This window comes from Marmota marmota, unplaced genomic scaffold (genome assembly GCF_001458135.2).
Source record: "Marmota marmota marmota unplaced genomic scaffold, marMar, whole genome shotgun sequence".
NCBI lineage: Eukaryota > Metazoa > Chordata > Mammalia > Rodentia > Sciuridae > Marmota > Marmota marmota.
The window spans coordinates 9,160,603-9,173,567 of record NW_026000169.1 but is presented as its reverse complement, the minus strand read 5'-3'; the positions used below and the strand labels follow the sequence as shown (position 1 = coordinate 9,173,567).

The following is a 12,965-nucleotide window of genomic DNA, read 5'->3' as shown; positions in this document are numbered from 1 at the left end:
TTAAACAGATTAAATTCAAAATTTAAAAGTAGGGGAATGCTGGAAATGTAGAGTCCTTATGAAACTAGAAAACTTTATTCTACAGAGATTACCCAAATTTCCACAACTAATGATAACAGAGTTGGAATTGTATGCACCAGAATTTTTACAAAGGATAACATTGTTATCTATGTTTTGGAAACTTATTAAATAGTTTTTTCCTAGCTGAAGAAGACATAAAAGAAGAAGTTTTTTTTTATTGTTGTTGTTGTTTTAAATCTGGTTTGTCTGTAAGCTGTTTAATATTTCCAATGTTTATTTTATCCCTTGCCTGATATGTACACATATTCATTCTGTATTTATACTTCATAATTAATGAACATTGTTTGCCATACTTGCAGTGTAAATGAATCTGAGCCTTCTTTTGAAGCAACCAGAAGGTATTATTTCTATTTTAACCTGAGTTTAATAAGAATAACTTCCTTCCTTGGTCTTTACTTTAATCCCTTACTCCTCGGCATTGTTCATTCTGATGACATACAGTTCTTTTAATGTGCCAGCATATTTGCAACAGCAGTGGTTCCCAACCTTACAGGCTGCTAAAAGAATTCACTGATGAAACAAAATGGCTCCTTGTGGCCTTGTTTTCATCTCAGTGAGCCACATGATGTCCACTTTGGCTAAAACTAAAACTGTCCTTGTTAAATTAGGTTTGAGAGTTCATAAAATAAAAATGTGGGAATTAATGCATATGTTGACTGTGGGAGTCAAACAATGATAAGGTCTGCCTAAAAGTAGAGATGTTGAGCAAGTGCTGTATCTACTTAAAAAACAAACTAAAAAAGCCCCAGGAAGCTCAGGGCTGAGCTCAGTGCTGAAGTACATGCATAGCGTGCTTGAGACCCTGGGTTTAATCCCCATCCAGGAAAAAAACAAAATAAAACAAAAACTAAAACATACCTTGAAGACCAGGGGAAAGGGTGGCTGACATGTAGAGTTTGGGAACCGCTGTTTCACTGTATATATAATCGTCTGAAAGACGGCTAGCATACCATGCATTATCATGTCTTCTAATCCTAAAATGGTCCATGATGATCACTGAGCATTTGTAATGTCTCTTTTTTAACCTTACTCTCCTTTAACTTTAATTCCTTCATTAGTACTTACAGATCATGAACTAACTGTGGAAGTCTGACTTGTAAGCTGATCTGATCCCTTCCCCAACGCGTCCCACCATCCTCTTTATCTTTAGTTCATATGTATTTTCCTAAGTATTGCAAATTAAAGTCTGATGTATAGACATCTGGTACAATTTTCAAGCAAAAAAATGGAAAGGAGAGGAGGAAGTTATTTTTTTAAATAAACTATTTCAATATGTTTTGAAATGTGTACTTTTAAAATGTATAATTTCAATACTGAAATGGGCTCTTCAATCTATTATTCAATCTATATATAATCTATTACCTTAAAATATGTTAGTGTAATTAAGCAGCAAATACATACTATAATTATAACATTAATTAATGCCTTTTTAAAGGTCTACATATAAAATTCACAGTTCTATAAAGTACTTCTAATGTAAATTAAAATATCTGTGGCTTTTGGAGAGTGAATTGCTATTAATCTTTTAATTATTTAAAAATTATAAACATTTTAGAAAAGACAATTTCAATTAGTAGTTCATTCCTTAAAACACTTCATCAGCATAGTACAGTCAATTTTTATACATTAGATGATAATTTGGTTAAATTATAATCCCTTTAATTTAAGTGGCTTATTTAATCATATCTTCATAAGATTGGTGGTCTTTGAAATTTTTTCTTTTAAAATTTTCCCATTTCTGGGTCTGAGATGTTTTGTCAACTATTCTTTTTCTTAGTTATGCTAAAATCTTTGCACCTTGCATAATTTCAGTGTTTTATTTTTCTTTTCCATTTTCCAGTAGGAACAGGTATTCTGTAGCTTATGCAGCACAAAAGCCTTGGTTATTAAATGCTACAGTAGAAGAAAATATTACCTTTGGAAGTCCTTTCAACAAACAGAGGTAATTTTGCATGTGTACAATTTAGAACTGAAAGAACAATTATCTCTAATCCATGCCTTTGATCCATGGTTTCTAGAACCTTCTTGTTTGGGACTGCTTGCCCCACTTCCATTCCCACCAAAGTCTTTTGAATCAGTTCTTTTAAGAACATCCTCTTTGGAAGTTCCAACCTATCCTAGAACCTGATCAAGAACAGTTAATACACCAAGATTAAATAAAGATATTAAGTGTGTGTCGGATAGGGGACTTGCTTAGGTTATGGAAGCAAATAACAGTGAAGGGAAAATCCCAGTAAGGTGCAGAAGGGGAGTTAACGGTGGACAGAAGGGTTTGGGATGAGAATCTAGTGACAGGAGCAGCCAGAATATTCTATCTCTCAAACATATTCCCTGGAACATATGACCCTTTACTGAGCCACCTTCAGAGGTGAAGGTGGGTGGGTCTGAAGATGAGGGGAGAGAAGGAGAAAGACAATGGAAGAACAAATTTCATGGGTCTTTTGGGGGCTTGGGAATAAGGCAGACAGATGGGGATTCTGAAGGCTGAGTTTTGCTCCTGGAGGACATAAAAGCTAAGTGGCTATCATTGTGTGTATTCTGGGGAGATTCTGTAAGCTTTAGGTAGGGGATTAGCAAGGTGAATATGATGTTTAATCTGGAAGTAAAACATGACAGAGTGGCTATCCATATAAATAGATGCAGACAGATTTATTCTGAACTGGAAGCAAGGAAACACTTCGAAATTAGTGGGAATAATCACCCAGGCATGCAGCGTGTCACCTGAATTTAGGGGTGACAAAAGAAATGTGAAAGAATGGATGGTTGAGAAAAAACATTCTAGAGTAAGAATAGACAAACACGAGGAGGCATGGAAGATGGAATAACCAAGAATGACCTGAATATTTTAAGACTGGGGACTAAGAAAACAAAACGATCCATGTTTCCCCAACCATCTCCAACTCCCAGACTCTCCTACACTTCCAACTCATCCGCTTCCCTATTGCAGCCTCAGATCAGCTTGAGTGCTATCTATCAATCCTCCTTGCTTTCTACTTCTGCTCCCTTCAGTGTACATGACAAACGCATGGACACCCACTTGCAGCCTCAGCTCTAGCCACAGTGACCCTCCTGTTGTCCCTTGTGTGCATTCGTAACCTTTTTACCTTATGAAATCCCTTGTTCTTCCTTTACCACGTTGTCTTCCTGGAGGATTACTGCTTACCTTACTGGATATTGTTTAAGCATTACTTCCTGTATCTTCTAAAAACGTTTAGTCATTTCTTCCTTATATTCTAGGAGTGATAAGGACCCACCTCCACTAATTGTACTTCACAAGGCACCTTTTATTAAGTTTTTGTATCAGTCTTCAGCTCTGTACTCTAGCTTTGAACGTTTTTTTTTTAATTGACAGAGTTATATGTGCTCGTTGTGTACAACATGAAATCTCAAAATATGTACATGTTGTGGGATGACTAAATCTAACTATTTAACATATGCATTAACTCCATTGCTATTATTTTTGTGATGAGAAGAATGGGAACCTATGCCTTATTTATCTTTGTATCCACAAACCGTGCCTAGAGGCTAGTATACATTAAATTGATCAGTAAATGGTTTATTATGGCTTTTACATTATTGAACCTGAGAGTTTGTTTATGGGCAGTGTATTAAAAGTGGTTAAAAATTCAAAACCATTTCCCCCAAAGGTACAAAGCTGTCACGGATGCCTGTTCTCTTCAGCCGGATATTGACTTATTACCATTTGGAGACCAAACTGAAATTGGAGAGAGGGTAAGCTATGTATAGTTTGTTTAATCAATGGACAAATTTCTAGAAAAGCCTTTTGTTTCTTAGTGGAACATAATGAACTTTGAGAGCTTAGGAATTGCTTGTTGTCCTACTGACAAATTCCAAAATGTGAGGACAGGAGTCCTTTGATGCCACTGTCCCTTAAGTATTTATTAAGTAACCAAACAATGTTGTGCTAACCACTGGGGGATTCTCAAGGAAAGTAAAAAACATCCCTGCTTTGACCAAATGTGTTTTTCCTTACTTGGAGTTTACTTTCATTGCTTTGGAAACTGAGATTGCTTCCAACAGCGTCTTCCACTCTTGTCAACATCTATTTATTCTTATTGAAGTGTTCTTTTTTTCTTCCTGTAAACATACTTTACATTGACGTCATGCTATTTTGACCTCCTGAAAAATGTTTATACCTGCAGTCTTTGTGACATTATTGGCTAAAAGTTTTTAACCCTCAGAGGTATCAAGTGCTGGGTAAATGCATTATCAACTTTGACAACAAATCTGTGTTATGGGTGTTAATGTTCTCTACATTTTACAGCTGAGAAAACCAAGACTGAGAAGAGTTAAGGAACTTGCCCAAGTGCAAAGTTAGGAGTGCTGCCAGGATTATTGTAACTTTGTCATCTTTATTCTTAATGACTATTCTTTATTGCAGTATAATACAGTATTTAAGAGGATTGACTTAACTTTTCTGAGCCTCAGTTTCAACATGTGTAATGTGAGAACAAGATGTACATGTTGAAATTGCTATAAGGAAAAAAAGACAAAGGAAATGTGAAGCCATTTATACAAGCCTGGTGCATACTAACTGCTAAATGAATGCAAGTTTTTTAAATGTTTATAATTAATACTTAATTATGAAAGAATGTTGATGTATAGTACTGTTTAACATAATTTATAATATCAAATTTAAGAGGTATGTATTAAATAAACTACAGAAACAACTGAGGAAACTAGAAAAAAATTTTGAAATGGCTTGTAATCTTTGGCACTTACCAAGTGTTTTGGTTATTGATGCTTCTGTACAGCAGAGCTCTCTGTCAAGAGTGAAAGGAGGATTATAACAGTCAAAAACTATCTTGAAATAATTCAATCATTTACCACTAGACAGTTTTCATTTTTTCTTACCAATGCAACCACAATTAAAATATTTAGAGGCTTTTTTATTCTAAGGATATTTTTTGCTAACAGATTTTTTTTCTTTTTTTACTAATGGAAAAAAATGGGTGTTTCTTCACTAGGGCATCAACCTGAGTGGGGGGCAGAGGCAAAGAATCTGTGTGGCACGAGCTCTCTATCAAAACACCAACATTGTCTTCTTGGTAAGAATATAATCCTGTCTTTTATTTCTATTTCATTTTTCCCTCTAAACCAATGAGAGTCTTTGCAAAGACAAGTCCAGTAACTTAAGGGAAGATGGTTTAACTTGTGAAATCATAGAGCATACAGGTGAACCAAATCCATATGGCACAAATCAGTGGAAGATTGACATGGAGAGTTGAGATTTTGGAATTCAGCTTGTTGTCCAAGGACTGGGGTGCTCTAAGTGGGGTTTATCTGAGTTTCTTGACCAGGAGGATCATTAATGAGGGAATGTGGATGATATTGGATCTACTGGGCAGAATCGTACATCTTCTCATTTATATTCAATGACAAAGAAAGAAAGGCTAAAAAATATATCCTTGATGGGCACAAGGTGATTAAGCACAGTACTGCATTCCAGTGGTATGCAACTCAGGCTTTAGGTAAGATTGTCTGTGATGCTGCCTCAAACTGTAGAAATCTTGGCTCTACCTGAATCATAAGCAGTAAAGGAAGAGTCTAAAATCTGTCTTTAAAAATCTCCATGGATGATTCTCATGATTATCCTGGGTTCATAGTTTGTCTCTATCCACAGATTCACAAACTTTGTGATTATGTTGATTATAGTTTTGGTCTATTTTTGTTCCTCCAGGAGGCAGTAGGTAAAATAACTTTATAGGTAGTGAATATATGTTAGAGACAAGCAGAGTATGGAAATACATCCTTCCCTGCTTTCTTCTCTGGGCAACTGTTAACCATTTATAAATCTGATTTTTAGACCTTATTTAGAGTTCTCATTCCATCTTATCTTTAGAACCTATTCAAAATGTAGATTGATTTTTGTGTTTCTCACTGAGTTTGCATTACTTGAGAGAGTTGAAGAATTGGGACACTCTGGAAATTCATTTCAGTGTAAACCTCTAAAAGCATCTGTCTCTGAAATTTAAAATAAATAAACAAATAAATGTCACAGCAGGATCTAGCAACTACCTAAGTAGTTGTACATCCTTTGTATAATGGCTGGACCCACAATTGGAAATGAGTTCTTAAAACTTGGGATCAGTTAATGACTGTACCTTATAAGGATTACAGACTTGGAAATCAAAAGGTCCTCTGGGTATGATCTTATATCCCAGTTGATTCTATTGCCTGAAATTTAATAACACTGACATCAGTTGTCAAATTATTGAACTTAAAGTTGTCAAAAGGTTAATTTATTTTGGTTTCCCAACCATTCATTGCAGGATACTTTTAGTATCATCTTTACCAGCTTCCTGATCACTCTCTGAAGACACACTGCTTATCTTTAAGTCATCCTTTCTCTTGTTGGACAGTGTATGTATTTCCCAGTGATGCTATAACTAATTACTATAACGGATGACTTAAATAGCACAAATCTAGCATCTTACAGTTCTGTAGTGTAGAAGTCCAACCAAGTGTCAGCAGGTCTGTGTTCCTTCTGGAAGCTCTAGAAGAGAATTCATTTCCTTGGCTTTGGTAGTGTCTAGAGGCTGCTTGTATTCCTTGGCTCACAGTTGCCTTTCTCTGGTTTCAAAGTCAGCATGATTGTATCTTGCTGACCACTCACATCTCCCTCTCTCTCATGCAGAAAAATTCTCTACTTTAAGGAATCCTGTAGTTGGTTTGGGTTCATCTGGATAATCTCCCTATCTCAAGGTCTTTCATCTTAATCACATCTATAAAGTAGCCCCAGGTTTTAAGAAGTAGGACATGGGCATCGACAGGGGCCATTATCCCAAAACAGACAGTTCTTATTATTGGAAAGTTATAATGTGATTTAAATTTGCTCCTGTGTAGTTTTCCATTTATTTATTCTCTTTATGTTTTTGCAATAACAAATGTAACAATTTCATGCAGCCATGGTTCAACATTTTAACATTCTTGTCATAGTTTACCTTAATTTACATTCTTCTAGATTTACCTATTCCCTCTCTTCTTCCCTTCCTCCTTTCTCTTTTCCATCAATCAGTTTCATCTTCTATGAAGGGTGAGAGGAAACAAAGGCAATAATGTCATTACTCTCTCTTTAAGGATCTTACTTGTAAAATAATTATTTGAATAGTTTTATATTTTTCTCTAAATAAACTTTATCATGTTAGCTTTAACACATCATTAAAGCCACATGAAAACATCTGAATTTTGTATCAAGAATATTAGTTATTTTTGAAACCTTATGGCATCTGCAAATGTACTGTGTATATCAATTAATATATTCCATAAAAAATCTTTAAAAATCCATATCCATAAAAATAATTTGCTTAAATATATTAATTGAATACTGAAGAGAATATATTTATAAAAAGTGTATATATGTATATTAAAATAAAATACTCTTGGGCTGGGGTTGTGGCTCAGCATTAGAGCACTTGCTAGCACGTGTGAGGCCCTGGGTTCAATCCTCAGCACAACATAAAAAATAAATAAGTAAAGGCATTGTGTCTAAATACACCTAAAAAATAAACATTAAAAAACATTAAAAAAATACTCTTGAATGGGACATTCATAGAATTGGCCATTTAGCAAATTTCATTGCTTTCTTTAAAGGAAGTATCTCCCCAAAGTATGAATATACAGACAACCTTGAGATATGCTTCTCAATCCATCAAGCCTGAGTTTATTAAGTTGTACAAAAGGTTACATTTGACTACAATGCCAAGATGTTCCACAATGAAGCCATGGAGTAGAGATGATACCTGTCATTACTAATGACTGTCTATCACCTAGATATGATCATAAGTACTTGATTCACATTAGCTCACTTGATGTATGCAATAACCCCATTAGATTTGGTTATTATTTGTTGTCAGTGTTGTTACTTCTCTGTATTGGTAATGATAACAAGGCTTTTGGGGATACATGTATCCAAGGTCACACAGATGGTAATAGTGAAGCAGGGATATAAATCTGGGGGTGGGGCTTGATTTCATGGTACATTTTTTTTTTAGTTTTTTAAATTATATATTCATGAAGGTGAAAGTCCCTGTGGTATATTCACATATGTACATAGAAAAGTTTGGTCAGATTAATTCCAAAGTTCCTCCCTTTTCCTATCCCACCAGGCTCCCCTTCAATCCGCTTCCTCTACTCCACTGATCTACTTTCTGTTTTCATGGGAACCTCCCACTTTTGTTTTTCCTTATTTTGGTCTAGATTTCACATATGAGAGAAAACATTCAACCCTTGACTGTATAAGTCTAGCTTATTTCACTTAGCATAATGTTCTCCAATTCTATCCATTTATCAGCAAAGGACAATTTCATTTTTTCTTTATAGCTGAGTAAAATTCTATTGTGTATATATACCACATTTTTTAATTCATTTATCTGTTGATGAGCACCTGGGCTGGTTTCATACCTTGGTTATTGTGACTTGTGCTGCTTTAAACATTGATGTGGCTGCATCCTTATAGTATGCTGATTTTAGTTCTTTAGCATTAATACCAAAGACTGGGGTAGCTAGGTCCTATGGTGGTTCTATTCTGAGCCTTTTGAGGAATCTCCATACATACTGCTTTCCAGAGTGATTATATTAATGTGCAGTCCCACCGAGAATGTATGAGTGTGCCTTTTCCCTCACCCACATCCTCACCAGCATTTATTGTTATTTGTATTCTTGATGATTGCCATTCTAACTGGAGTGAGATGAAATCTCAATGTAGATTTGATTTGCATTTCCCTGATTGCTAAAGATGAACAATTTTTTGTATATTTGTTGGCCATTTCTATTTCTTATTTTGAGAAGTGTCTGTTTAGTTGGGTTATTAGTTTTTTTTGTTGTTGGACTTTTTGAATTCTTTTTATATTTTAGATATTAATCCCTTATCAGAGGATCAGCTGGCAAAGATCTTCTATTCTCTAGGTTCACTCTCTTGTTTTCTTCTCTGTTCAGGTCACAGATTGTGCTCTTAATCACCACACTTTCTTTTTAAATGATTCTCAGAAGACAAAATTCTCACTGTGATGCATTGAAGATATAAGCATAATATTAATCCACTATGGCTTTATTTATCAGAAAGTAAAACTAAAACAATAGTCTCAAAATGATTTATAGAGACTTTTACTACAATATTTTATTGAATCTCTTTTTTTTTTGTGGGGTGGGGGTACCAAGGATTGAACTCAGGGGCACTCAATCCCTGAACCACATTCCCCAGCCCATTTTTATGTTTTATTTATAGACAGGGGCCCACTGAGTTGCTTAGTGCATCTCTGTTGCTGAGGCTGGCTTTGAATGCTCAATCCTCCTCTCTCAGCCCCCTGAGCCACTGAGATTCCAGATGTGCACCACCACACTACACTATTTTATTGGCTCTTTGTAGTGATCTGATGTAATTTCTCCCTAGTCTCTTCATTATTATTCGTTTGCATAATAATACATTTCTTATTCATTATACTAATGAAATGACATTTTGAAGCATTACCCAGTGTAGAACTACAATTTAGGGTCCTTTAATTTAGAAATAATGAACTTTTCATTACCCCTTGCTAGCTTATAACATTTAAAGCCAAAATTTTATGAAAACCAAATTAAATTATAAAAACTCATTTATAATTCATGTCTTATTTTTAGTATATGTGAGAAATTCTCAGAAAGAATTATAGTTTGGCCTGTATCAACAAGGTTCCTAGGGTTTTTTTTTAAATGAGAAGCTAAAATGTGTCTCAAAAGCAGTCAAGTTACCCCATGACGATTATCTGATTTCCTAAAAGCAGTAATTTGCTGTAAAACAAATCTTAGTAGCAAAACCTTGCTGCATTGTTGTGGATGGAGATGAATGCATTGTTTGAGCTTGAAACAGTGATAACTATTTTCTACTGCTGTGAAAATATCTTACCCTGCAACACTTGGTACTGATGCCTGAATTTTCATTTTTAAGTAATTCAGAAGTTCCATTATGACTGCTGTGTTAAAAGAAAAGCCATATATTTAAGCAGTAGAATTCTATCACTTACCCAAAATCTAACAATAAGAAAATTCATATATTTTGTTTTCATCATAATTAGGAATTAAATGATGAGGAGCTAGTGTCTGAGATGATTTTAAAAAGCAATGCACTAAGCAGTAAAGCCAACTCAATCTTTTATACATACTACTACTTGGAACATTCTGAAGATAATTGATAACTGATATATCTAGAGGGTCTAATATGTATCATTCAAATAAATTTCAGATCAAGATAACTGTCCTTAAGTCAATTTTGTTTCGTTATCATTTTTAAGTACAAAGAAAGTAAAATTATATATGTGTATGTGTGTGCAGCTATAATTACAATTTTCTTCAACTCTCACATTATCACAGTAGTCCATGATATAAATGGATTAAATCAACCAAATAATTACAGGTATCTCTCTGTTGCTAAATGTATTTCTTTACATATAATATTTTAATTTGTTAGTTTTAGATATACATGACAGTAGAGTATATTCAGACATATTATACATACATGGAATATACATATTCTAATTAGGATTTCATTCTTGTGGTTGTACATGATGTGGAGTTTCACTGATCATGTATTCATATATGAACATAGGAAAGTTATGTCCAACTTCTGTTGCTAAATGTATTTCTATAAAAGCCTTTTGTGGACATTAGTTATGTCACCCATTTAACTAGCATCGTAACTATGATATCCAGTAGATTTGATTTTTTTTTTCTGTCTGCAGTACTGGGAATCAAACCCAGAGATGCTCTACCAATGAGCCATATCCACAGCCCTAGATAGACTGATTTTTAAAAGGCTATTATCAATTTTGAATCACCCTTTAACTATCTAAATGCTTTACTCCTATTTCTTTTTATAAGGCTTCTCCTAAATATTTTAATAAGGCCACATTGCTTAAAGATTCTGTCTATATAGGCAGAGATTGGTGGAAAGTTGAAAAACTATTGAGCTGATTATGTCACTACCAGTAATGACCACCTGCATACATTTATTCTTTTTAAAAATATTTTTAGTTGTCAATGGACCTTTATTTTATTTATTTATATGCAGTTCTGAGATTCTAACCCAGTGCCTCACACACAGTACTCCACCACTGAGCCACAACCCCAGCCCCTACATAAATTTATACTAACTTCCAAATATCAATTTCCATCTAATTAGAAATTGCTTTTATTTGGCATTGTCTACATAATGAGCCAATAGTATGTATCTATATAGAGAATATACTGGTGCCAAATTGTCTCCAAATTTTTCCAGGATTATAATTTATAAATATTGAAATAGGTAACCTATCTGCATTAGAATGAAAATCCAACCACTATTTTCTTGGGACCACATGACAAAGTAGAAATTTGCATATTATTACATACGCAGAGGAACAGCAATGAAATAGGTGTGAGGCAATGAAGAAGACAAGATTGCAATCACTCTTCTCAGTTCCTTACCAGAAACCTCTCTCATTTTGTACTGCTCTGTTCCTTCATCCATCCCTCAGCTTCCTTCATCCCTTTCATTACTGGTGCTTCTGACCGTTAAGTATATATTTCTGCATCATCATCCATTCATACAGATCATTTTGCTTTGCAATTTATTGTTTTGAGAAAACTAGAAAGTTTTCTTCAGAAAAAAAATAAAGTTATGACCTTGGATTTTTAAAAAAAAAATAAGAAAGTTTTCTTCAGTGATTTCTAATTTTCTTCTTTTAAATTCCTCAACAAATGAAACCATGCAATCCAATGCTATCACATTATAGGAATAAAATATTATTCATAGGTAACGTCATCACTAAAGTCAAAAACCATAATTTCCTAAATCGTTTTTTAAATGTCTTTATCACTTAGTGCATGAAAACTCTCTTCCCCACATGATGGGCATTAATTCAGTGTTAAGCATGTTATTTTTGTACCTAATAATGACTGACACTTGTCTAGTGTTTATTATACTCTTAGTACAAAGAATTTAATGTATATTACCTTATTTAGTCATAAAAGCAATCCCATTAAATAAGTCCAGTTGTGTACAATTAGCATTTTCTATGCCCATCTTAATTATCTAGAATTCAGATGCTCCAATTATCTTTTCATTCTTTGCTTTGGTCTATTGTTGTTGGTTGCTGAGTAATGTGGTTTTTTAACTTGAAGATTCTATCAGATATCAAATCACTTAGAACATCCTTGCTTACTTTTTAAGTGTTTTTTAAAGTGAAAGAGAAAATGAAAGCCCTGTTTGTAAGTTAATATCTTTTTCTGACTAAAGTCATACAAGGTCTATTTTTTATAAATTTGCTTTGGAGATAATTGGTCCTTTGTTATTTGTATGTCTACTTTCGAGAGGAACTGAGTTACATAAAGAGTGTGGAAAATGTTCATCTTCCTCCATTTACTTGATTGCAGGATGACCCATTTTCTGCCCTGGACATTCACTTGAGTGATCACTTAATGCAGGAGGGGATTTTGAAATTTCTCCAAGATGACAAAAGGACACTTGTTCTCGTGACTCACAAATTACAATACCTGACACATGCTGACTGGGTGAGAATTGCATTATATTTATATGACAGACACGTAATAGAGATGTGAAGAAATGCTTTCTGAAATAAAGCCATTTATGGGATCACTTAAAGCTTTTTTCCGCACATGTCTGCTTATATGCACTCTCCTTAGATCATAGCCATGAAAGATGGAAGTGTGCTAAGAGAAGGAACTTTGAAAGACATTCAGACCAAAGATGTTGAGCTTTATGAGCACTGGAAAACACTTATGAATCGGCAAGATCAAGAATTAGAAAAGGTAAATGCTCACTTCAGAAGAGTGAGAAATGCACTGTATAATTACTAATACTGCTTTTAAAGCAGCATCACATTTAATGC

General features: G+C 34.3%; 1 protein-coding gene across 10 annotated transcripts in view; it reads left to right on the top strand.

Annotated features, from left to right (window-relative positions):
- The window catches only part of Abcc9 (ATP binding cassette subfamily C member 9), a 128,336-nt gene that overhangs the window by 63,029 nt on the left and 52,342 nt on the right, over positions 1-12,965 (top strand). For 8 of the 10 annotated variants that reach the window (XM_048787292.1, XM_048787286.1, XM_015498229.2 and 5 more), the window contains 6 exons: positions 381-419; positions 1,922-2,023; positions 3,729-3,813; positions 5,070-5,150; positions 12,490-12,627; positions 12,760-12,885. In XM_048787292.1, the coding sequence (XP_048643249.1) occupies positions 381-419; positions 1,922-2,023; positions 3,729-3,813; positions 5,070-5,150; positions 12,490-12,627; positions 12,760-12,885 (571 nt within the window). The remainder of the gene's footprint in view (positions 1-380; positions 420-1,921; positions 2,024-3,728; positions 3,814-5,069; positions 5,151-12,489; positions 12,628-12,759; positions 12,886-12,965) is intronic. The other 2 variants (XM_048787293.1, XM_048787295.1) reach the window with 1 other exon arrangement.